General features: G+C 42.4%; 1 protein-coding gene across 2 annotated transcripts in view; it reads right to left on the bottom strand.

Annotated features, from left to right (window-relative positions):
• The window catches only part of FOCAD (focadhesin), a 297,598-nt gene that overhangs the window by 5,611 nt on the left and 266,663 nt on the right, over positions 1–25,324 (bottom strand). For both annotated transcript variants that reach the window (XM_002918527.4, XM_034663973.1), the window contains 6 exons: positions 19,925–20,053; positions 17,652–17,767; positions 14,513–14,773; positions 13,646–13,735; positions 9,970–10,147; positions 8,245–8,342 (listed from right to left, as the gene is read on the bottom strand). In XM_002918527.4, coding sequence (XP_002918573.2) covers positions 8,245–8,342; positions 9,970–10,147; positions 13,646–13,735; positions 14,513–14,773; positions 17,652–17,767; positions 19,925–20,053 — 872 coding nt within the window. The remainder of the gene's footprint in view (positions 1–8,244; positions 8,343–9,969; positions 10,148–13,645; positions 13,736–14,512; positions 14,774–17,651; positions 17,768–19,924; positions 20,054–25,324) is intronic.

The raw sequence follows: 25,324 nt of genomic DNA, 5'->3' as shown, positions 1-25,324 counted from the left end.
CCCCCCCGTGTTTGTTCTGTTCCTTAAATTCCTCATAGGAGTGAAATCATATGGTATTTGTCTTTCTCTGACTGGCTTACTTTGCTTGGCACTATCTTCTCTAGCTCCATCCATGTCATTGTAAATGGCAAGATTTCATTCTTTTTTATGGCTGAATAATATCTCAGTGTGTGTGTGTGTGTGTGTGTGTGTGTGTGTGTGTGTATCTCACCTCTTCTTTTTCCATTCACCTATCAATGGACACCTGGTTGCTTCCATACTTAGGCTATAAATGCTGCTATAAACATAGGACTGCATATATCCCTTTGAATTAGTGTTTTTGTAAATCTTTGGGTAAACAGTGATGCGATTACTGGATCATAGGACAGTTCTATTTTTAATTTTTTGAGGATACTTCATACCTTCCTCCACAGTGGCTATACCAGTTTGCTTTCCCACCAACAGTGCATAAGGGGTCCTTTTTCTTCACATCCTCACCAACATTTGTTGTTTCTTGAGTTTTTGACTTTAGCCATTCTGACAGGTGTGAGGTGATATCACATGGTGGGTTTGATTTGCATTTCCCTGATGAGGGGTGATGTAGAGAATCTTTTCATGTGTCTGTTGGCCACCCATATGTCTTCCTTGGAGAAATGTCGGTTCATGTTTTCTGTCCATTTTTTAATTGGATTGTTTGGGGGGTTTTCTGGTGTTGAGTTGTAGAAGTTCTTTATATATTTTGGACACGAACCTTTTATCAGATATGCCATTTGCAAATATGTTCTCCCATTCAGTAGGTTGCCCATTAGTTTTGTTGACTGTTTCCTTTGCTGTGCAGAAGCTTTTTTTTTTTTTTTATACAGTCCCAATAGTTTATTTCTGCTTTTGTTTCCCTTGCCTCAGGAGACATATAGAGGAAGATGATGCTATGGCTGATGTGAGAGAAATTACTTTTCCAGGATTTCAATGGTTTCAGGTCTCACATTTAGGTCCTTAATCCATTTTTAAGTTTATTTTCGTGTTTCGTGTAAGAAAGTGGACCGTTTTCATTCTTTTGCATGTTGTTGTCCAGTTTTCCCAACATAATTTGTTGAAGAGACTGTCTTTTTCCCATTGCATATTCTTGCCTCCTTTGTTGCAGATTGATTGACCATATAATTGTGGGTTTATTTCTGGGCTTTCTACTGTGTTCCATTGATCTATGTGCCTATTTTGATGCCAGTACCACACTGTTTTGTAATGACAGCTTTGTAATATAACTTGAAGCCTGAAATTGTGATACCTCCAGTTTTGTTTTTCTTTTCCAAGACTGCTTTGGGAATTCAGGGTCTTTTGTGGTTCCAAACAAAGTTTAGGATTTGTTTGTTCTAGTTCTGTAAAAACTGCTGTTGGTATTATGATAGGGATTGCATTAAATCTGTAGACTGCTTTGGGTAGTATAGACATTTTAACAATATTTGTTCTTCTAATCCATGAGCACAGGCTGTCTTTCCATTTCTTTGTGTCATCTTCATTTTCTTTCATCAGTGTTTTATAGTTTTCCACATACAAGTCTTTCATCTCTTTGGTTAAGTTTATTCCTAGGTATTTTATTATCTTTGGTGCAATTCCAAATGGGACTGTTTCTTAATTTTTCTGCTGCTTCATTATTAGTCTGTAGGAAGGCAACGGATTTCTGTACACTGATTTTGTATCCTGCAACCTTACCGAATTCAAGTATCAATAGCAGTTTTTTGTCAGAATCTTTTAAGTTTTCTCTATACAGTATCGTGTCATCTGCAAAGACCGTAAGTTTTACTTCTTTCTTACCAATTTGGATGCCTCTTCTCTTTGTTGTCTGACTGCTGTGGCTAGGACTTCCAGTACTATGTTGAATAAAAGTGGTGAGAGTGGACAACCTCATCTTGTTCCTGACCTTAGGGGAAAAGCTCTCAGTTTTTCCCCACTGAGTATGGTGTTAGCTGTGGGTTTTTTACATGTGGCTTTATTATGTCGAGGTATGTTCCCTCTAAACCCATCTCACTGAGAGTTTTTATCATGAATGGGTGTTGTATTTTGCCAAATGATTTTTCTGTATCTATTGAAAGGATTATACGGTTTTTATCTTTTCTCTTACTGATGTGATGTATCATGTTGTTTGACTTGCAAGTATTAAACCACCCTTGTATCCCACTTCATTGTGGTGAATGATTTTTTTTTTAAAAGATTTTATTTATTCATTCGACAGAGAGAGAGAGACAGCCAGCGAGAGAGGGAACACAGGCAGGGGGAGTGGGAGAGGAAGAAGCAGGCTCCCAGCGGAGGAGCCTGATGTGGGGCTTGATCCCAGAACACCGGGATCACACCCTGAGCCGAAGGCAGAGGCTTAACAACTGAGCCACCCAGGCGCCCCTGTGGTGAATGATTTTTTAAACGTATTGTTGGATTTGGTTTGCTAATATTTTTGTTGAGGATCTTTACATGTATGTTCATCAGACAGATTGGCCTATAGTCTCTTTTTGTGGTGTCTCTTCTCTGGTTTTGGCATCAGGATAATGCTAGTCTCATAGAATGAATGTGGAAGTTTTCCTCCTTCTATTTTTTGAAAAAGTTTGAGAAGAATAGGTATTAAGTCTTCTTTAAATGTTTGGTAGAATTCACCTCCGAAGCCATCTGGTCCTGGATTTTGGTCTGTTGGGAATTTTCTGATTACTGATTCAATTTCATTGTTGGTAACCAGTCTGTTCAAATTTTCTATTTCTTCTTCATTCAGCTTTGGGAGGTTATATGTTTCTAGACTTTATCCATTTCATCCAGGTTGGCCAATACGCTGGCATATAATTTTGCATAATATTCTCTTTAATCCCTTGTATTCTTGTGCTGTTGTTTCTTTCTCCTCTTTCGTTTGTGATTCTATGAGTCCTTTTTTTTTTTTTATGAGTCTGGCTAGAGGTTCATCAATTTTGTTGATCTTTTCAAAACAATAGCTCCTGGTTTCATTGATCTATTGTTTTTTAGTTTCTATAGCATTTATTTCTGCTCTAATCTTTATTATTTCCTCCTCCCTTCTACTGGTTTAGGATTTTGTTTGTTCTTCTTTTTCTAGTTCCTTTAGGTGTAAGGCTAGGTTGTTTGAGGCTCTTCTTGAGGTAGGCCTGTATCACTATAAACTTCCCTGGGTGATTTCCAGTTTCCATAGTGTTGTGGTTAGAAAAGATGCGTGGTATGACTTCAGCCTTTTTGCATTTATTGAGACTTGTTTTTGCAAACTTTTATGATCTGTTCTGGAGATGTTCCATGTGCACTTGAAAAGAATGTGTATTCTGCTGTTTTAGGATGGCATGCTCTGAGTATGTCTGTTAAATCCACCTGGTCCAGTATGTCATTCAAAGCCTTTGTTTCCTTGTTGATTTTTCTATTTGGATGATCTGTCCATCAATGTCAAGTGGGGTGATGTTAAAGTCCCCTACTATTATTGTATTACTATCAGTTATTTCTTTTATGTTTATTATTAACTATTTTATGTATTTGAGTGCTCCCATGGTGAGTGCATAGTTACAATTGATATATCTTCTTGTTGGATTATACCCTTTATGATTATATAGTGTCCTTCTTTGTCTCTTGTTATAGTCTTCCTTTTAAAGTCTATTTTGTCCTGGGGGGGCACCTGGGTGGTGCAGTCGTTAAGCATCTGCCTTCATCTTAGGGTGTGATCCCGGCTTTCTGGGACTAAGTCCCACATCAGGCTTCTCCGCTAGGAGCCTGCTTCTCCCTCTCCCACTCCCCCTGCCTGTGTTCCCTCCCTCGCTGGCTGTCTCTGTCAAATAAATAAATAAAATCTTAAAAAAGAAATTAAAGTCTATTTTGTCCAATATAAGTACTGTTACCCCAGTTTTCTTTTCATCTCCATTTGCATGATAAATGCTTCTCCATCCCCTCACTTTCAATCTGCAGGTGTCTTTAGGTCTGAAATGAGTCTTTTGTAGGCAGCATATAGATGGGTCTTTTTTTTTTTTTTTGGGGGGTTTTTTTTTTTTTTTTTTTTTTTTTACCTATTCTGTCATCCCATGTCTTTTGATTGGAGCATTTAGTCCATTCACATTCAAAATAGTTACTGATATGTATGTATTTATTGCCACTTGTGACTTGTTTGATGGTTGTTCTTGTAGTTCTTCTCTGTACCTTTCTTCCCTTGCTCTCTTCTCTCACCATAAGTTGGCTTTCTTCAGTGTTATACTTGGAATCCTTTGTCTTTACTTTTTGTGTATCTAATACTGGTTTTTGATTTGTGGTTACCATCAGGGTTGTATGTAACATCTTCTGCATATAGCAGTCTCTATTAAGTTAATGGTCACTTAAGTTTGAATCCACTCTTTACTCCTCTCCCTGTCACATTTTAGGTATATGGTGTCATACTTTATATTCTTTTATTTTGTGAATCTCTTGCCTAATTTTTATGGATATTCTTATTTTTATTGCTCTTATGCTTCCTATTTTCTTATTCTTACTTATGGTCTTTCCTTTTCACTTGAAGAGTCTCCTTTAACATTTCTTATTGGGCTGGCTTAGTGGTCACAAATTCCTTTAACTTTTGTTTGTCTGGGAAACTCTCTCTCCTTCTATTCTGAATGATAGCCTGCTTGTATTCTTGGCTGCAGATTTTTCCCTTTTAGCACTTTGAATATCATGCCACTCTCTTCTGGTCTGCGAAGATTCTGCTGAAAAATCTGCTGATAGCCTTATGGGATTTCCCTTGTGTGTAATGGTCTTCTTTTGTCTTGCTGCTTTTAAAATTCTCTATGACTACTTTTTGCCATTTTGATTACTATGTGTCTTGGTGTGGACCTCCTTGGACTCTTTATGTTGGGAGATCTTTGTGCCTCCTGGATCTCAACTGGTTTCCTTCCCCAGATTCAGCAAATTTTCAGTTATTATTTCTTCAAATAAAGTTTCTACTCGCTTTTCTCTTTCTTCTTCTTCTGGGATCCCGATAATGCAAATGTTATTACTCTTAACGAAGTGGCTGAGTTCCCTAAGTCTATCCTCATTTTACATACTTTTTTTCCCCTCTCTTCTGCTCAGCTTGATTACTCTCCATTACTCTATCCTTCAGGTTGTTGATTCATTCTTCTGCTTCCTGTGCTCTGCTACGTATTCCATCTAGTGTATTTTTAATTTCATTTATTGTGTTTTTCAACTGTGACTGATTCTTCTTTATCTCTTTGTTAAGGGTGTCACCGACGTCCTCCATTCTTTTCTCAAGTCCAGTGAGTATCTTTATAATCATTACTTTAAATTCTCTATTAGGCGTATTATTTATCTCCACTTTGCTTAGGACTCTTGTTGTGGTTTTGTCTTGTTCTTTCATTTGGGACATATTCCTCCGTCTCCTCTTTTTGTCTAACTCTCTGTGTCTGTTTCTCTGTGTTCGGAAAGTCAGCTATGTCTCCTGCTCTTAAAAGTAGTGGCCTTGTGAAGAAGAGGTCCTGTAGTACTCTGCAGGGCACTTTCCCGTTTACCAGAATCTGGCGTTTCAGAGGTGTCTCCTATGTGTGTTGCGTGCACTCTGTTATTGTCACTTGACTGCTTTTTCCTTCAGTCCAGTCACCTGCAATGGGTCTCTTCACCTGTTGTGGGCAATGATTAGTCCCTGTGGTGTTAGCCAGTCAGGTGCTGCCCTGGGCTTGAGCTGAGTCAGACCAGGTGTTCGGCAGAGATGCAGTGGCGCCAAACTGCAGAGCACTTTCCCTGCATTGTCCCCTGAGAAGCCTTCATTGGCGGGCAGGGCCTGAAATCAGATGAATTGTCTGTCCCCAGCCCATCATGGGGGCCACAGTCTGACCAATGCGTGTGCTTATCTTTCTCTCTCCCCAGGGCAGGCATCACTTTGGAGTGGTGCTAGTCCCTGCCCAGGCTGCTAGCACACTGCCAGGCTTGTGGCTTCGGTCTGAATGGGCTTTGGCCAAGAGAATACTGGAGGAGGCAGTTTCAGACATGCTGCAGAAGTGAGATGGGCAGGGCCCACAAGGTTTGTGTACCAGGGAGAGGGGACATGCTGTGCTGCCACCTCTGGGACTGGGTGGCTGGACCAATGCGCAAAGCATACAGGGATAGGGCATGCAGTTTTACCAAGGTGCACTCAGGTTTGCTGTGAAAGGAGACCTACCACTGGCATTAGGCCAGCCCATGTGGATCCACAAAGAGTGGGTGGGCAGGCACACAGTTTTAGCAAGGTGTGTGCCCGTCTTCCATGAGAGGGTACTTGCCGCCACCACCACTGCCGAGGCCCCACAAAGTGCATGGTTAGCAAAATCTGAGCAGGTCTTCTGGGGGAGGGGATCCACAGCACTGGGACTGAGGCAATCCCAGCTGGAGTGGGCAAATCCCCAGAGCTGTGCTGGGGGGGGGGTGGGGAGGCAGGGATAGTATAAGCAAGTTAGGTAGGAAATGTGAGCACTAACTGGTTCCTGCAGGTGGCTGCAGGTGGCATGTGTTTATGCTGTGGGGGAGGGAGTGCAGGGGAGGGAAATGGCACCTACCAGCTCCTTTGTTCCTGGAGGAAACTCCCTGTGAACACTACCCCTCTGGGACAGGCTCTGAGATGAGTTAATAACTCTTCCTCCCTATGCCCCAGGCATTTTTCAAATTGCTCCTTCCGTGTTCTATCTCCACAGGCTGTTTCTTGTGCTGTCTCTTTAAGGGCAGGGACTCAGTTTCCTCTCAGTGGCCAGATTCTCCCAGAACCCAACCTGCTGATTTTTAAAGTTGCAGGCTTTAAGTCCTGCTCATTGTAAGAACTCACAAAACCTCACCCCGTCTAGTTTTCACAGCCAAATATTATGGGACTCATCTTCCCCAGGTAGGCTCCTCAGCGGGCTCCTTCTCCCCCTCTTCACACCCATGGTCCCTTTAGCTCCCCAGTATGTCTCTGCCCTTCCTACCCTCCTCAATGTGGTATCTTCTCTACATTTAGTTGAGGAGTTTGTTCTGCCAGCCTTCGGGTCATTTCCTGGGTTATTTCCGCTGATGAGAGTATTATCTAGTTGTGGTCTACGGGATGAGGTGAGCTTAGAGTTCCCCTATTCCACCATCTTCTCAGCCTATATATCTCCACATGCATTTAAAATAATCTAAGATCCGGGGCACCTGGGTGGCACAGCGGTTGGGCGTCTGCCTTCAGCTCAGGGCGTGATCCCAGCGTTCTGGGATCGAGCCCCACATCAGGCTCCTCTGCTGGGAGACTGCTTCTTCCTCTCCCACTCCCCCTGCCTGTGTTCCCTCTCTCGCTGGCTGTCTCTATCTCTGTCAAATAAATAAATAAAATCTTTAAAAAAATAAAATAATCTAAGATCCATCCATTTAGAGTTTAGACTAATCTACACTCTTATAGAAATGGTGGTAACAAGGGGCACCCTGTGTTGTTGAATTACTGTGATTCAAATTACGCTTCTTTCTGCTTGTCTGTATTTTCTAAATTTTAAAAGATATTTGTAAGAAAACAGAAAGTTAACAAAAACTTAGGAGATCAGAAAAAAAAGATGACAGATTCTGCTAGTTTAAAAAAAAAAAGCTTAAAAAGTACTCCTTAATATCTTAAAATTCATAATCTCACCAAGTAAAATTTCAAAAATATATGCAACTCTTCAGAAAAGCTGGTCAGAATTTCAAACAACATCCCAGATTATACAAATTCCACTCACACAGTAACCAAGATACCCGTGAAAGAATTCTACTAAAAAACGCCCAGTGGGCAGCAGTCAAGAAAATAAGAAGAGTGGTAAAGCGCTATCTTCCTTTTATTTATCAACCTTTTTCTAATTTACCCAATATCTGTGGTTGTTAACCTTTTTGGGGTCATACATACACACTCCTCTCCTGCACGTTAAGTATTGGCGCAAACCCGTATTACTTGCATACACTTCAGGAACCTCTTCAAACCAGACGTTTGAAGACATTCTCTGGGCCGGTGTGAAGGCCAGAGCCCTGTACCTCATCTCCTTTGTGGGGTCAAGCCCACGTACACAGAACCCTGGGTTCCCTCATCAGCTAGTGTCCTTTTTGCGCTGCCTATCGAGGAGCTTACTCTGTTGAAAATATTTTTCTAAGGGCAGCCGTGGGTGTCTCCAGGAGCCAGGCAAGGACACCCATTTCCTTGTGACAGCAGACAGTTATCACCTGTGTTGCCCAAAAGTAAAAGGAAGGGGCGGGGGGAAGGCAAGCAGCAACCTTTTGGTCTTTTGGGAGCGCAAACGTACGGGAGCCACAGACGACTCCTCTAGATTGTACCTCATTGAGAGTCACGTTCTGAACAGATGTTGACTGGTACGCGATATTTCTGATATAACCCATCAGTTCCAAGAGCCATTCCATTCTCTTCAACACACCTGAAACAAAAAGGCGATATTTTCTTACCAGACAGTGGTTTTCCTATGAACTTACAACAGATCAGTACTAGCCGCCATCACTAAAGTGGAACACCTGGGAGGATTCAACGAAACCGTTTCAAATCCTCCTGCAACACCTGAGACTTGTGATTCTGCGGGAGAGAGTTCTTTGACACTATTCACACATCAGCTGACTGTAGTTTGGTTTTTATTTTCAAAAGGTAATTTATTCTTCAAAACGACACACCCGCTAGTGATAAAATGCACTTATTGGAGTTTCTCTCTCAACATTAAACACACTAGGAGAAATCTGGCATGCCAGCTAGCCAGTGATGTTGAATCTTGGATAATTAGTTGTTTTTAAGGTCTTCCTTTACTTAAATGTTCCCATTTTATGGGAAAATCAAAGAGAAAACCTATCCCAAAGACATAAGAAGAAAAATAAAAACCAGCCATCATACAGTAACTGGAGAACAAACATCAGCATAAATACTGATTCTTCCTTTTTTTTTTTTTTTTTTTAAATGAGGACTCCCAGCACAGTAAAGCTCACTTGGGAAGGCTGTCAAATTTTAGTGAGTCAGAGGAAAACAGGAACTAAGCTGGAAGGCCAGCTAGTTAAAACCAAAGGCGATATCCACTTTATTTCAGTTTACTTCACGTATCTTCATGCTTCCTTGGGAATATTTACTAGATTTCTCCTTGATAAAAACACTTTTGATTTAGAGTAAAAAAAAAAAAATCCTCATTTTTCATCACAGGTTCATTTTTCACTGGGCAGACACTAGTGCAGAGATGAGACAACTATCTCAACTGCCAAACTGAGAATAAGGAGAATAAATCAAAATTTCCTATCTAGTCTCAAAAAGGTATTACAATTATTCTACCAGGCTCAAAACCTTCAAGACACAAGAGATGAGGAAAATACAAAAAAAAATCCAGAAATAGAAGTAACATGCCTAGGGTCACTAAGGCTTCCCCGCCGACCTGATCTACTGGAGCCAGGCGCCACTCAGCCCTGAATGTAGGCTAGAAGCAACGTGACCAAAGGCACAGGAGGAGAAATGGGGGAGCTCATTATTATTCAAGTGTAAAGGTCTATGAGAGGCTGAAAGTTCCACGGCAGGATTCATTAACAGAGCTGCAGGCCTAGAGCTTCCGGCTTGAGGATGTAGTGAGGGTGCCCCGATTTTATTCCCCTCACCCTCCGGAGAAGCTCTTCAGTAGAATAACAACTTAATTTTGTTGTCACTGTTTTCCTCTTTTTATTTGTTTGTTAAGTTTTATTTGTTTGTTAAGTAACCACCTAAAAGTCACAACATCAGGCAGAATCGACTGACATCCTGGCTGGAGCAGGCAGAATCAAGCTGATACACTCGTTTATAGACTCGAGGGGCTGGAGACTAAAGACGATAAAGATACCCAGCGGAATCCATTCCCATCTCCGCGATGGAGGACGTGAGCTGTGGCTGGTCTTTTCATTTAAGGTGCTCTTCGTTTGGGGGTAACGACAGCTCTCCTGGGTCCAGAAGCACTAAACTCCTTTTCAAGTCGAGGAAACACTCCCAGCTAAAAGGGAGGGCAGGCAGACCTTCCGTTCCTGCGGCTCAGCCCAGGCCGGCCTCACCTGTGTTGGCATGGCTCACAACCCGCGCGTGGTAGAGGCTGTGCAGTACCATCCAAGCCAGCGCGTCTTTTTCCTGGTGCTGAACAGCAGCGCTGAGGACATCCATCAAGCCCATCAAGGGGAATCGCCCTTGAGAGACCAAGTACAGTCTGACAAAGGCAGCTTTTTCTAGGTTGCTCTGCAGAGAAGCAAATTGTTCAGTTACTATTAAATTAGCTGAAGTCATTATAAAACCTCGGGGCAAGGGCAAAACAGAGAGGGTGAGTTGAAAGTTGATTATTATTCCAAATGCTAATACTGTTCATTTCCTGCAGCATGTGACCTGTCTGCTATATTTTAAAATGTACATACAGATAGAGGGTTATAATATCACCTCTTGCTTTCTCCTAAAAACCATCAGCGATTTCAGGGGTTAATTGGTGATGATATTTTGTACAAATACATAAATAGTAATGATGGTGATGATGATGGTGATGATAACTTAAAAACACAGTACTTACGTGCCAGCCGCCATTCTAAGCACTTAACATGTATTAATTCAGCAGTTCGCAAAGTGCGGTACACGGACCTCCCAGGGACCCCAAGACCCTTTTAGAGGGTCTGTGAGGTCAAACTATATTCACAATAGCACCAAAACCACAGTAAGAGTCGCTGTATTTTTCACAGCCACTTGCAATTTTTTCTAAATGACTTTTATTTAAAATACCCTTATAAACAATAAAAATTATTAGTTTCATTAAACCTTTGCCCTTGAGTACACATCCTTCTAACAGCATGGATGATAAAATGGCGAGTATGCACCAGGGACTTCTGCTGCATAGCCAAGTACGACGGTTGTCTCGAGGATAAACACTCATAAGTTCGGGCTGTGAAATGAAATAGCCACTTTTCATGGAACACCATTTATTTGAAAGGATGATTGATGGACAAACAATGATCATTCAAACTGAGTATTTGACAGACTTTTTTTTTTTTTTTTTTTTTTTAAGTAGAAGAAAGTGAGACTGTCACTTCAAGGAAATACTTGACAGTATTTGTTGCCAATGATAAAATCTGAGCTTTCGAGTGAAAAATTAGACTTTTGGAAAATTTGTATTTGCTACTATGAGTTGGCAGCTTCCCAATACATAAAAGACTTTTCTGATGATTTTAACAAATGTGATGTTTTGATAGTGTATAATGAAATGCATCAACATTTGGAAGATTTTCAAAACTCAATGATTCAGTGTTTTCCAAATTGATTTTGTGATCTCGTACCCGGAGCGCAAGTCGGACCAATGGATTTTAATACAAAAGACTATGTGACGTTCACTGATCGGGACTCCGACTCCGCACACTGCACCTACCCTGAAGGAAACACCATGTGTTGAGTTCTGTTGCAACATAAAAAAAAGAAGAAAAAAAAAGATATCCATAATTATCTGAAACTATTAACACACTCTTCCCTTTCCTACTGACATATTTGTATGAGGCTGGATCTTCCCCACATACTTCACGAAAAGAACATCACAGCAGACTGAATGAAGCAGCAGCTATGAAAATCCAACATGACAGAGATTTCCATTAAGCCAAATGTTAAAGAGATTTGCAAAAATGGAAAACAATGCCACTTTTCTCACTGTTTTGTTTTCAAAAATTTTTCTTATTTGTGTTAAGATGCAATGGGTTTATTATTACTTTAAGGTAAATATTTTTTAAATTTCCTAGTTTTAATCTCTAATATGGTAAATATTGAAAGGTTTGACCCATTTAAATTAAAGTCTTTTGGAATCTTCAACAATTTTAAGACACTAAAGCATACCGGAGACCAAAACGTCTGAGCAGTCCTGTATGAACTACTGAATTTTCACACCACCCTGTAAGATTACTACCATCATCCTTCCCCTGTAGACGACAGTTGGAAGCAAAGAGGTTAAGTAACTTGCTTATGGTCACATGGCTCAAGGTGGCAGAGAAAGAACTGAAACCCAAGGAGTCTGAGCTCTTCGCTACATTATTCTTTCCAGAAAAGAATAGAAAACACTGACCTCAGTAAAACGCACTAACTCTTTTGTGGACATAAGAACACTATTCAGTAAGTTCTAGCAAAAATGTTCTAACTGGTACTTTAAGAACCAGGTGAGTAGCACAGCAACCTTCAGCTCCAGGTGCCACAAAGGAAATTACATGCATTACTTCCAACTATATTACATGAATATAATAATAATAGGATATAATAAGTTACATGAACGTGATCATTGGGACAAAAAATAATTACTACGTACTAGCCTTACGTCAGGTACTTTTCCAAGAACTTAACATGGATTAAAAGTCACTGTAACCCTCAAAACAACTCTGGGAAGTAGATGCTAATATCTCCTTTTTATAGATACGGAAACTGAGGCAGAGAGAGATTATGAAAGGTAACCAAGGTCACATTGCTAGTGAATTACAGGGCTGGATTTCAAACCCCAGCAGTGAGGCTCCATAGTCCATTCTCTTAAGCATTTCCTTAGACTGCTTGTCTTTGCTTAAAACAAACGAATCTCCAAAATGCTGATATTCCAAACGCTCTAACAGGGCTTCTCAAACCTCAGGTGCTGCACAATCGGCTGGAGGGACTGTTAAAACACAGGCTCCTGGGCCCCCACCTTTTACTCGGTACACCTGAAGTGGGACTCCAGAATTTTCATTTCTAATCAGTCGCCATGCTTATGCCACTGGCCAGGGAACACATTTTGAGAATCACTGCTACACGATGCAGAAATGCAAGGATTCAACTGAATAGGCAAATCTGTCATCAGGTGAAATAAATGGTAAGAGGTCCACTAGCTGGGTGAGGGCTCACAGTTCTCCAGACCTTTGTTATTATTTGGTATGTAGGGTTAATATTCGTTAAAGTATGTCCATTCGGGTATACTTATAAACACCATTCATTGTTTATAGGCAATTCAAATCTAACAAGACATGTATTTTACTAGCTAAATGTGCAACTTTACTGGTATTTTACTCATTCATCCTTTGGGTGTGGGTATAAGGGGTACTTGTTGGGCGCCTGGGTGGCTCAGTTGGTTATGCGTCTGCCTTCAGCTCAGGTCATGATCCCAGGGTCCAGGGTGCTGGGATCGAGCCCCACATCGAGCTCCCTGCTTAGCAGGGAGTCTGCTTCTCCCTCTGCCTGCTGCTCCCCCTGCCTGTGCTCTCTCTGTCTCTGACAAATAAATACATAAAATCTTTTTTTTTTTTTAAAGGAATACTTGTTAATTACCTTGTGTCTGGGCTAGCAGTGTTTGGTTTTCAAATAGCCACCTTTCTTCATTACAAAAGACTAAGTAACAGGTGAGAGGAAATAAATTCAAAAACAAAACTATTTATTTATGCCTTCCATGCACCAGAAAGTTCTTCAGCCAGACTATTCCCGTTCTTATGGATTTTGTATTGACGATGGATGTTGGCCCACGGGTGACACTAAAATGTTCTCAACAAAGTGGAATTAGGTCAAAAGTTGTTCATCTGTCTATCCATCCATACTACTAGCCCGTACACGAGACCCCACAGTGAAACAGAGTTTCCTCAAATTACCCCCTAATAAATGTGAAGCAAAACTAGCTTCAGTCAAAAGGATACTGCAGTATCCTCACCTCTTCAACTGTAGCCCCATTCAGTGATGGAAACAGATATACACATATGCTCTTACCTCAGTAAGCTGAGCAAGCCGACTGGCCTCATCATCTGTCATTTCTGAGAGGCATCTTGCTACACCGACATACAGCTCCAGATCATTTCTCTGGTAAAGAAAAACCACAAGCATGTCAAAATACAATGTCACATAACAGATCTTCTCCATGTTCTGACCAATTATGAGATTTACTTCTCTCCGTGAGCAGCAGCTTATGAGATTTTAATCCAACCAAATATATGGCCAGTTTTTATCATTAAAAAAACCTTTCTGGGGTGCCTGGCTGGCTCAGTCAGTAGACCAGGTGACCCTTGATCTCAGGGTCATGAGTTCAATCCCCACATTGGGATAGCGCTTACTTAAAAACAAAACAAAACCCATCTTTCCTATTATTTGTTAGGCTATCCTTGTTTATTTGTATGGCTGTACTTCCTTCCTCTTACCAGAATCCGTCATTCCTAATGGATTTTTTAACTTCTTTGTAAAACTACAATTCAGGAATCTGTTGGGGGAGGGGAAAGACTAGGATCACGTCACTTGATGTAAGTAAAATACTGGACAATATGTCCCAAGAATCTCCAGGTGTAATAGGGAAGCATTTCTGAGTTTGCTCATCTCCCATAGGCATTTGGTAAAAGGCCCAAGAGCATATTTCCTGGTGTAGCCCTGGTTAACCTGTGTCTAAGCTTGCTCGAAACTTTGGTTCTAAATATTCAACCTCAATTTAGATCTTGGAAGCAAACACATTCTTAGTGAAAAACGTGGTTATTTCTTCCTAGCCTCCCCACCGCATTCTTAAAACATATACCTCCCTGCTTTGCCAAAAGGGCTTTCAAAAAATCCCAAACGTAAATTGTCAGGAATGTAAATATTTTTGTTCCTCACCCGAATCTTATTTGGCAGGAGGTCAAAAATTTTTCCAGTAGCTTCAGAGAGCAGACTCCAGAGGTGGTGGGTAGGGCTGGGCAGTTTCATGGCCTGACTCAGCCCCTGTAAGGCACTCGCGCATAACTCAGGATGGAGAAGGGGAGAAGCTGCTTTAAAAACTGCCACCATGACATTCTCAACAAAGCCCAGGATCTGTTCGTCGGAGACATGCTTTATCCACAGAGGTGTAGACACCAGGAGGTATTTCTTGATATTCAACTGGAAGCAAAACAAAAGAGGTCAGAAACAGGCAAGTCTGGGTCCACAGTGCTCAAAACCTCGAGATCGTCACTGGGTTTGAAGGCGGGCTGACAGAAGAAAGGTCCGGGTCACTTCCTCGCCCCTCACCTCCCCCAGCCTCAGGGTCTGACGGGCCACCGGTGCACACAGTTCTAGCTGCTGCTGCAGACTTGGGGGCCAGGGTGGCTCATGTGTATGCGGTCTCTGCCGATCCATCTGTGAACTACCCAGCTTGAGCCGCGGATCTTTTCAGGGAGGGGAATGATATGCTGCTTTGCAATGTACATGACAGTTGCTAGTCGATCTTAAAAGGTCACATGCTCTGGCGAGAAATGAAATCCTGAAGATAAAAGTCTCATCTGCAGGAAACTGACACACTGAAATATCTGATATTATTAATTTCGTCTTCTAGGAAGCATAAGGAAATTGAAAGAACTGGCATGCCAGGACCGTATCTGCCCACAGAGGAGCAGCTGGACTTGTGGACATGACCATGGCCTCCTGGAGGTCATGAGAGCTGAAAGGGGGTGCGGTTCGAAAGAGCTCTGTGCCAGACATGTTAAGAGGGGAGGCTGGAAAAGTTCTTGGAGGCATAAGGATGCTACTAAAGCAGCAGCGAGTCGGAAAGAAGTAGATCTAAAAAAATAAAACCTGACAAATAAAACCCGACAGTAAATTTCAAAAAATATCAGTGTGGTTGCATGAGTTAGCCGAACAGTTCACTGTGAAGAACACGCCATTCAGAAAATGAATTAACTTAATTTGTCCATTAATGTAGATAATAACAAAAGTCCACAATCATGGACAAATGCAAAAAAGTAACAGAGATCTGGGGCGCCTGGGTGGTACAGCGGTTAAGCGTCTGCCTTCGGCTCAGGGCGTGATCCTGGCGTTATGGGATCGAGCCCCACATCAGGCTCCTCCGTTATGAGCCTGCTTCTTCCTCTCCCACTCCCCCTGCTTGTGTTCCCTCTCTTGCTGGCTGTCTCTATCTCTGTCAAATAAATTAAAAAAATAAAAATCTTTAAAAAAAAAAAGTAACAGAGATCTAAAAGGGAAGTGTAAGGATAACTAAATTCTAGAGAGATTTTTGAGGTAAACAAAATGGGCTGTTCAAGGTATACCGGTCTCAAAAGGAAAGAGGGGTTCGTAGAACAGTGTCTTAGACACAGACTTTGGAGTCAGGCTGGACTCACTCCCGTTTATTAGCAATATAAACCTTGTATAATTGCAATGTGCCTCAGTTTATCAACCTGTAAAATGGGGGGAAAATCTACTTCTCAGAAGTGAAATAAACCAGGCACGGAAGACTTCAGATTGTATGATTCCTTTCTAAAGAATTCCTAAAGTTTATACGAAATTGAAATTTATAGGAAAGTCTTCTTAAAAAAGGAAAAGTTAGAGAGACAAAAAGCAGATGAGAGGTAGTCTGGGTCTGAGACTGGGAGTGGGGATTGTCCCCACGTTGGCACAATGCAACTTTTTGGGGGTGATGGAAATATTATTGGTGATGGATGAAAATGTGTAAACGTACTGGAACCCATCAGCTTGTACACTTAACATAGCCGTATTTTGTGGACTATAAGTTATAACTCAAGGTTATAAATAAAATCGGTCAGAGTTGAAGATTCGGTCTGCTGTGTGAAAGTGCTCACTGAGTGCCTGCGAGTAGCAGGCACCTAGCAAGTGCTGGGTACTGGCAGCGAGATGCAAGGTGCTTGGATCACACAGCTCAGGATAACTGCTGACAGAGAGGACGCAGCCCTCAATCCCATCCCCATTCAATTAAAGAGCATTAGAACATATAGCAGAGCTTAAAAGAAAAAAGGACAGGATAGGAACTGACATTCAAAGACTGAGGAACTAATATGAGAACTTCTGCGCTATTCTCAAAGAATTAAAGCCTCCTGAATAGAAGAGTAACAACAAGATCATTTAATTTACAATCAACTGGTAAACCTTTAAGGAATCATGGAATGTGGTTTTTGTTTTTTTTTTTTTNATTCAAAGACTGAGGAACTAATATGAGAACTTCTGCGCTATTCTCAAAGAATTAAAGCCTCCTGAATAGAAGCGTAACAACAAGATCATTTAATTTACAATCAACTGGTAAACCTCTAAGGAATCATGGAATGTGGTTTTTGTTTTTTTTTTTTTCACTTTGGTCCTAGTTTGGAATATGCTCAAAATTATACGATTTGCTAATTTTGCATTTTTAAACAATGTTACCCCATTCTTCCAACTTACTCTTAGCCTATCCCCTGGAAGGCGAAGGTGCTGGCTCCCTCACTCCATCAGAGATAGCAGGCTAGGTCGCTTCTTCCTTGGAGCTTTGCTCAAGCCAAACATCCTAGCAGAGATGTTCTACTCTCCCCACCTACACCTTCCCGCCTACATCCCCTTGGTGCCTCTAACCTGATGCCGAACGAAACCCTACCAAGCCTTCAAGGCGCACCTGAATTGCTTCCTTTTCTGTGAAAGGGAGGGATCATGTATGGATTTGCCATTCTCTTAATACCTCCTGAACCAATACAGTGTATATCATATGAATAAACCTAGGTTCCAATAACTCTACAACGTTCTAGTTATGTGAGCTGCGGAAAGGAACCTTAACACCGCTGACCGTCATCTCCCTGTTTGGTAATCCATGGGAGCTGAAAGCATGAATGCCGATGGCCAGGGCAGAGTTCTGCTTCAGCAGTCTCTCGATCTGCCGGCCAGCTACTGCCAAGCCCCCAGGTTTTACAAAATCACATTTGCCCACTCTTGACTTTGAGAACATACACCCACCAAATGAACGTTCCTCTCCCCAAAAGAACCATATCCCCATTGCCCAACCCCCTTGACTGCTACGTACACTCAGAGCATGGATCAGCGGTGGCGTCACCCAAAGTCCCAAGAGTGCAGCTGCATTCTGGGATGACTGCGCCTGTGTCACCATGATCTCAAGGCACAGTTGCTGTATCTCTTCGCCTGCAAGACAAGCCAAGAATGTTGGTAATTCAGCTGCTTCCTGGACTCATGTTCAGGCTTCCATGTCTCCAATCAAAGCATCTGCTTGTGTGACTTCTCCCAGTAACAAAACTTGAATGAACCAAAAAATATTTCAAGTGACCTCTCCACTGTGAAGCGAAGAATGTACCCACCAACAGCAGAGGGGTGAGTCTTGGAACTGGCAAGGGACTTGACCTAGCTCAGGAAATTTCTCTTGTGATGTCCTAAGAAATCTAAAGAATGGAATCCTATCAAAAACTTGAGAAAATTCTAGATAAACTCTCTGTCTCTGTTTTCCCCTCCTCCCCACCTTGCATTCGGTAGATAGAGAAATCGGTTTAGGTCTGGAAGGATCTAAAAATGTAGCCACATTCTTAGGGATCTAGTCTTTTTAGCTGCCTGATCCCCATCAGCAGGTGTATTTTCCCAACCAGACCTTTTCTCCCTTTTTTCTAAGGATATTTACTGAAACATAAGCATTTTTAATACAGCACGCAAAAACAGGGGAGGCTCAGGAAAACATAGTTTTCAAATGAAATCTCCAAAAACATGGTATGGTGACATCATATCTAATACAGGTATTAGGTTCAAATGAAAGCATTTAAGTGAAAAACTGTGTATAGTCAAAATCATCTTTGATTATCCTTTCAACTGTCAGCAAATTATAGTTGATAAATCTTTCTGTATATCATATGTAAGTGAGCATGCTACTGTAAATAATAGAACACTCATTGCAAATACACACACACACACAAAGATAGCACTGTTAAAAAAATTGTTCTCCTATCTCTTTTTCTTGAAGTATGGGGGGGGCAAGTACATGGGATCAAATTTACACATGCGAACTTCATAAAAGAGGTTCTGTGGCTGAATTAAAGGTGTGCATTCCCTCTGTCTCTCATCACAAAGTATTTGTGGTAAACAGAATAATGGCCCTCAAAGATGCCTACATCCTAATGCCTGGAATCTGTGAATATGTTATGTGACCTTGCTTGACAAAGGGACTTCTCAGATGTTATTAAGGTTAAGGACCACTGAGATGGGAGGTTATCCTGGATTATTCAAATAGACCCATTAATCACACGAATCTTCAATGTGGAAAACCTTTCCTGGTTGTAGAGAACCTGAAAGAGGACAGTGTGAGGTTTCAGCTCTCTGTGGCAGGCTGTGAACATGAAGAAAGGGGGACACACGAGCCATGGAAGGTGGGCAGCCTCTAGAAGCTGGAAAGGGAAAGAAATGGCTTCTCCCTGCCTTAGTCTGCTCAGGCTCCTCTAACAAAGTATCACAGACGGGGTGGTTTATAGACAGCAGAAACTTGCTTTCAGCCTTCTGGCAGCTGGAAGTCTAAGATCAGGGAGCTAGCATAGTCAGGTTCTGGTGGAAGCCTGTACCCAGCTACAGACTGCCAACTCTCACTGTGTCCTCACACTGTGGTAGGGGCGGACGAGCTCTCTGGGGCCCCTTTTATGAGGGCACCAATCCCATTCATGAGGGCTCCACGTGGACTCATGACCTAATCACCTCCCAGAGGCCCCACCTCTTAATACCATCACGCTAGAGATTAGGATTTCAACAAAAATGAATTTTGGGGGGACAAAAACACTGAGAGCATAGCACTCCTCAGGGCATCTAGAAAAGGATGACACTCTGCTGACACTTTGATCTTGGCCCAGGAAGAACCACACTGGACTTCTGATCGACAGAACTGTAAGGTGATAAATCTGCATCACTTCAAGCCACTAAACCCATGGTAACTTGTTACAGCAGCAATAGAAAACTAATTCACCATCCCACAGGGGACTGCCTAGAATCCTAGAGCTCTGACCGCACAGCTGGATGACCAGCACACCAGGCTTCCGGGACCTGCCCCATGCAGGCGACAACACGCACACGTCAGTCAAGTACTGTTTTGCGGAGTGCATCTGGTCTTTGTCTTCAGACCTCCTCCTCCTTAGCCCCAGCGACCTAGAAAGTGACTCGGTGGAAGTAAGCCGGCTGTCCCATCCAAGAAGACAAACCTCGAGATCCCAAAGGTCTATCCAGTCATCACCAGCTGCCACCCAGAATCTATCTTTCTATTCAGGTCACATCCTAAAAGCAGAGTCTGAAGGCCTGAAGACACTTGATATTTACCAAAGTTGAGCCTCATAAGTGGAGAGAGGAGCGCAGCCCAGTTCACAGGAGGATACTGGTAGCTTTCTCCGACAGTTGCGATGGGTTTCATCACAACTTTGAGAAGGGAAGGAGGCACAGATTCAGGACCTGCAACAGAAAGGAAATGAATTAATGAAACACCTTGACAGCATCGTCAGAGGGGAAAATACCAACTTTCCTTTTTTCCAGTTTCAAAAGATTTGGTAGCACACCTTCAACTGCGATCAGACCTTTAATTCTGTGCTCTCAACCTCAAGCCCATCTGTTACAAAAGCTTGCTCCCTCTGTTCTTCTCTTTCTTATTCGCCTCCAGTTTCCCCCTCTTGTCTAGACGGAAATATTCCACGTTACTACTTACCCGTCTTCCATCCTCTCCTGTAGATGCTGCATGTAACTTTCTAAAAAAAGTAACTGATTTACATTATTGCCTCGTTACTCACTCACTCACTCACTCACTCCTCGAGCCACCTCCAGAAAAGGAGCTAATTACTGCCTACTCGGGCACAGTCCCTTCGAACGACCGTGAAGTCCCTCAGTGCCTGCGGCCCACAGGGGTCATGTTCTCTCCCACGGGATCCAGCACCTGCCCTCGGCCATGGCCGACTGCTCCAGAGGCAAGTACCTACGCTGCCACTCGCCCACAGGCTCATCAGCCCCCCGTGACATCGGACTATGGCTTCAACACAATCGATGTCTTCTCTTTTCAGGAGGGGGCTAATTTGAAGTTGAAATGATGAGACACTGGAGCAATTATGAGTCGAGCCATAAGGCACAGTCAGGGATGGAGTAGCCACTGAGTGCCAAGTAAAAGTGAAGTTCGAAAAAAGCCAGAAATGATGTGTAAAAACGGAAAACTGCAAGGAGAAGCCAAAGCAGCTGGATCAACATATGCGGCAGAAGGGAAATCAGCATCAGCAGAAAGGGCAGCAGACTCAGGACAAGCATCAGTAGGGAAAGGAAAAGCAAAGCAGGGGCAGGATCAGCAGACACTGAAAGAGGAGGAAGCAAAGGTGGGGTGGAGTCAGCAAAAGGAGCAACAGCTGCAGAAAGGACAAGTGCAAGAGAAGAAGAAGCTGAGGCAGCAAGGGCAGCAGCATCAGCAGGGACCGAACAAGGGGGAAGCTGAGGTGGGGACAGAATCTGAAAAAGGAACAACAGCTGCAGAAAGGAGAAGCACAGGAAAAGGGAGAAGCTGAGGCAGCAAGGGCAGCAGCATCAGCAGGGACTGAAAAGGGGGAAGCCGAGGTGGGGACAGAATCTGAAAAAGGAACAACAGCTGCAGAAATGAGAAGCACAAGAAAAGGGAGAAGCTGAGGCAGCAGGGGCAGCAGCATCAGCAGGGACTGAAAAGGGGGGAAGCTGAGGTAGGGACAGAATCTGAAAAAGGAACAACAGCTGCAGAAATGAGAAGCACAAGAAAAGGGAGAAGCTGAGGCAGCAGGGGCAGCAGCATCAGCAGGGACTGAAAAAGGGGGAAGCTGAGGTAGGGACAGAATCTGAAAAAGGAACAACAGCTGCAGAAAGGAGAAGCACAGGAAAAGGGAGAAGCTGAGGCAGCAGGGGCAGCAGCATCAGCAGGGACTGAAAAGGGGGAAGCTGAGGTGGGGACAGAACCTGAAAATGAACAACAGCTGCAGAAAAGGGAGAAGCTGAGGCAGAAGAGGCAGCAGCATCAGCAGGGACTGAACAAGGGGGAAGCTGAGGTGGGGACAAAACCTGAAAAAGGAACAACAGCTGCAGAAAGGAGAAGCACAGGAAAAGGGAGAAGCTGAGGCAGAAGAGGCAGCAGCATCAGCAGGGACTGAACAAGGGGGAAGCTGAGGTGGGGACAAAACCTGAAAAAAGAACAACAGCTGCAGAAAGGAGAAGCACAGGAAAAGGGAGAAGCTGAGGCAGCAGGGGCAGCAGCAGCAGCAGGGGCTGAACAAGGGGGAAGCTGAGGTGGGGACAGAATCTGAAAAAGGAACAACAGCTGCAGAAAGGAGAAGCACAGGAAAAGGGAGAAGCTGAGGCAGCAGGGACAGCAGCATCAGCAGAGGCTGAACAAGGGGGAAGCTGAGGTGGGAATAGAATCTGAAAAAGGAACAACAGCTGCAGAAAGGAGAAGCACAGGAAAAGGGAGTAGCTGAGGCAGAGGAGGCAGCAGCAGCACGGACTGAACAAGGAGGAAGCAGATGGGGGCAGAGTCAGTGAAAGGAACAACAGCTGCAGAAAGGAGAGGCACAAGAAAAGGGAGAAGCTGAGGCAGAAGGGGCAGCAGCAGCAGCAGGGGTTGAACAAGGGGGAAGCTGAGGTGGGGATCTATCCTAGGAATACAAGTATCATTCAACAGAAGAAATAAGTCAATGTAATTTACTACATCAATAGAACAAAGGGGGAAAAACACATGATAATTTTAATTGACACATAAAGCTTTTGATAAAATCCAACAGCCTTTCATAATAAAAAAACTCAGAAAATTAGGAACAAAATGGAATTAGATTAACATGATAAGGGCATTTGTAAAAAATCCACAGGGAACACTATATTCAATGATAAAAGACTAAAAGCTTTCCTTTACAATAAAAAACAAGACAAGAACGCCCACTTTCACCCTTTCGTATTACACATTTTAGCCAGAGGCATTACACAAGAAAAAGAAATAAAAGGAATCCAAATTGGAAAGAAGTTAAATTACCTCTATTTGCAGATGACAGGATTCTAGATACAGAATAACAGTTTGGTAAACTTGCAGGGTGTAAGATAAACACACAAAATTAAATGTATTTTTAATCTCAGCAATGACTAATCTGAAAACGAAATTAAGAAACAATTCCACATGCTATGGTATTCAAAAGAATAAAATACCTGGGAATAAATTTAACTCAGGTGAAACAGACATATACTGAAAAGGACAAACATTGCTGAAAGAAATGAACGATCTGAATAAATGGAAAGACATCTCATGTTCATGGATTGGAATACTTAATACTGAAAGATAACAACACTATCCAAAGCCTTCTACAGATTCGGCATAATCCCTATCAAAATTTCAGTGGCCTTTCTCCCCCCTCCCCGAAGTGGAAAAGCTGGTTCTCAAATTCATATGGAATATAAGGGGCTCCAAATAGCCCAAACAATCTTAGAAAAATCTGAAGAACTCATACATACCAATTTCAAAATTTACTACAGAGCTACAGTAATCAAAACAGTGTGCTTTGGCAAATGTAAGGATAGACATATAAACAAATGAAATAAGATTGCGAGGCCAAAAATAAACCCATACATTTACAGTCAACTGATTTTTTTTTTTTTTTTTTTTAAGAAATGGAGAGAGAAAGAGAGAGTGAGTAAGCACAGGGGGCAGAGGGAGAGGAAGAGAGAGAGAGAGAATCTCAAGCAGACCTAGCGCTGAGCACAGAGCCTGATGTGGGGCTTGATCTCAGGACCTCAAGATCATGAACTGAGTCCAAATCAAGAGTTGGACGCTCAACCAACTGAGCCACCCAGGTGCCCCTGGTCAACTGATTTTTGGCAAGAGTGCTAAGACCATTCAATGGGAAAAGAACATTCTTTTCAGCAAATGGTCCCACATGCAAATAAGGAAGTAGGACCCCAACCTAATACTGTATACAAAAATTAACTCAAAATAGATCAAGGACCTAACTGTAAGAATTAAACCATAAAACTCTTAGAAGAAAACACAGGGGTAAATCTTCATGACCTTTGATTTGGCAATGGATTCTCAGATACGATGCCAAAAACATGAGCGACAAAAGAAAAGAAATAGACATGTTGGAGTTGTCGAAGTTAAAAACTTCTGTGCATCAAAGGTATCATCAACAGAGTGAAAAGACATACTAAGAATAGAAGAAAATATTTCCAAATGCGCATGAGCGGGGGGGGGTGCCCAGAGGGAGAAGCAGACTCCCCACTGAGCAGGGAGCCAAAGCGGGGCTGGATCCCAGGACCCTGGGATCATGACCTCAAAAATCAGCATGTTTTCTTAGGCTAGTCACCAACTAACCTACCTCCTTACCCCTGCCTCTGCCAACTTGGAAAGGGAAATCTAGTAGTGTACCTTCCAGTGATGTTTCTCTCCCCTCCCACAAGCGCTTTTTTGCTTTTTGAGAATGTTAAAAGCTCAATGCACCTGCCACCTTTTTCGGCTATGCTACCAATAACTGAAGCTTTATTTCTATTCCACCTTAAGATGTAATACTAGGAGCACAGGAAGGATTATCAGGGAATTTACCGTTGCTATTACAAAGAGAAGAATTGCTGACCCAAAAAAGTAAATATATTCATAAAAATAAATTCATTCATTCAATCACTGAGTATCTAGTAGGTACCATGCACCGTTCCAGACACAAACAAGAGTTTTCAACAAGACAGAACAGGTTCCTTTGCTAATGGAGCTCATATTCTAGTGAGAGGACAGACACACGGACAAGGAAAAATCAGATGTGAAAAAATTAAAATGCTGTGCTAGGAATTAACTGGTTGGCTATTCATAGGATGCCATCCGGATCACACACATGGGGAACTGTCCCTATACCATGTGGGCAGCAAATTAGAGTCTCTGATTTCACACAAAGAAAAAATAAGCTGCATTTTTGGGGTCATTTTGGCATGTGATTCTCAGAAATGGCCTGATGAACCGGCAAACGGTATCTTAAAATCTGAGCATAGAACTGCTTTTCTCTCCTAGTAAGGACATGAATCCAGTTTTACATTGGAAATCATTCATTCATATGCAGATTCCTTTAAATTTTTAAATTAAAAAATTTTTTTCTCAGATCAAGTGTGTTTAACATAAAATTTTACTCCAGGTCCCTGTACAGAATTTACTACAGAAATTCTGCCGTTTCCAGAGGATCTAGGGAATCAGGAAAGACACTCACCCTGTCCTCTAATACCAGGACCCAGTGCAAAATACGACCATTTCACACACATGCACACATAAAACCACAGCACATGTGATTGCTTACACAACAAGCTCTTGCACCAATAACTTGCACTATACGTAACAATACATAACTGCACTTCACTACACACTTGCTTCTGTACTCTTTAGAATTGACCTGATATAAAAGCAAGTATCAGAAACAAGACCTTGAAACAGGGAACATAGGATTGAAAATCAAGTAAGTGCTAGGACACAATAAATCTTCCACTTTCAAAGAAGGGCAGAGCGTCAGTGCTGAGTGGCGTAACTAGAATCACACAAAATTTTCCGCTGTATTTGCAGGGAACTAATTCTGACACTAACTGGAATGAAAGGAATTATAGTAACTGTTCAGAATGGAGAAAATACTTGGCAGTTCCATGCACATGGTGGCCGGGCGGGGGGCAGGGGCGGGTATGGAAAGAGAGAGAGTCCTCAGACGGGAGAACAGA

The sequence above is a fragment of the Ailuropoda melanoleuca genome, chromosome 7 (genome assembly GCF_002007445.2).
Source record: "Ailuropoda melanoleuca isolate Jingjing chromosome 7, ASM200744v2, whole genome shotgun sequence".
NCBI classification, from domain to species: domain Eukaryota; kingdom Metazoa; phylum Chordata; class Mammalia; order Carnivora; family Ursidae; genus Ailuropoda; species Ailuropoda melanoleuca.
Note: the sequence above shows the minus strand (reverse complement) of the source record. Positions and strands in the feature narration are given on the sequence as shown.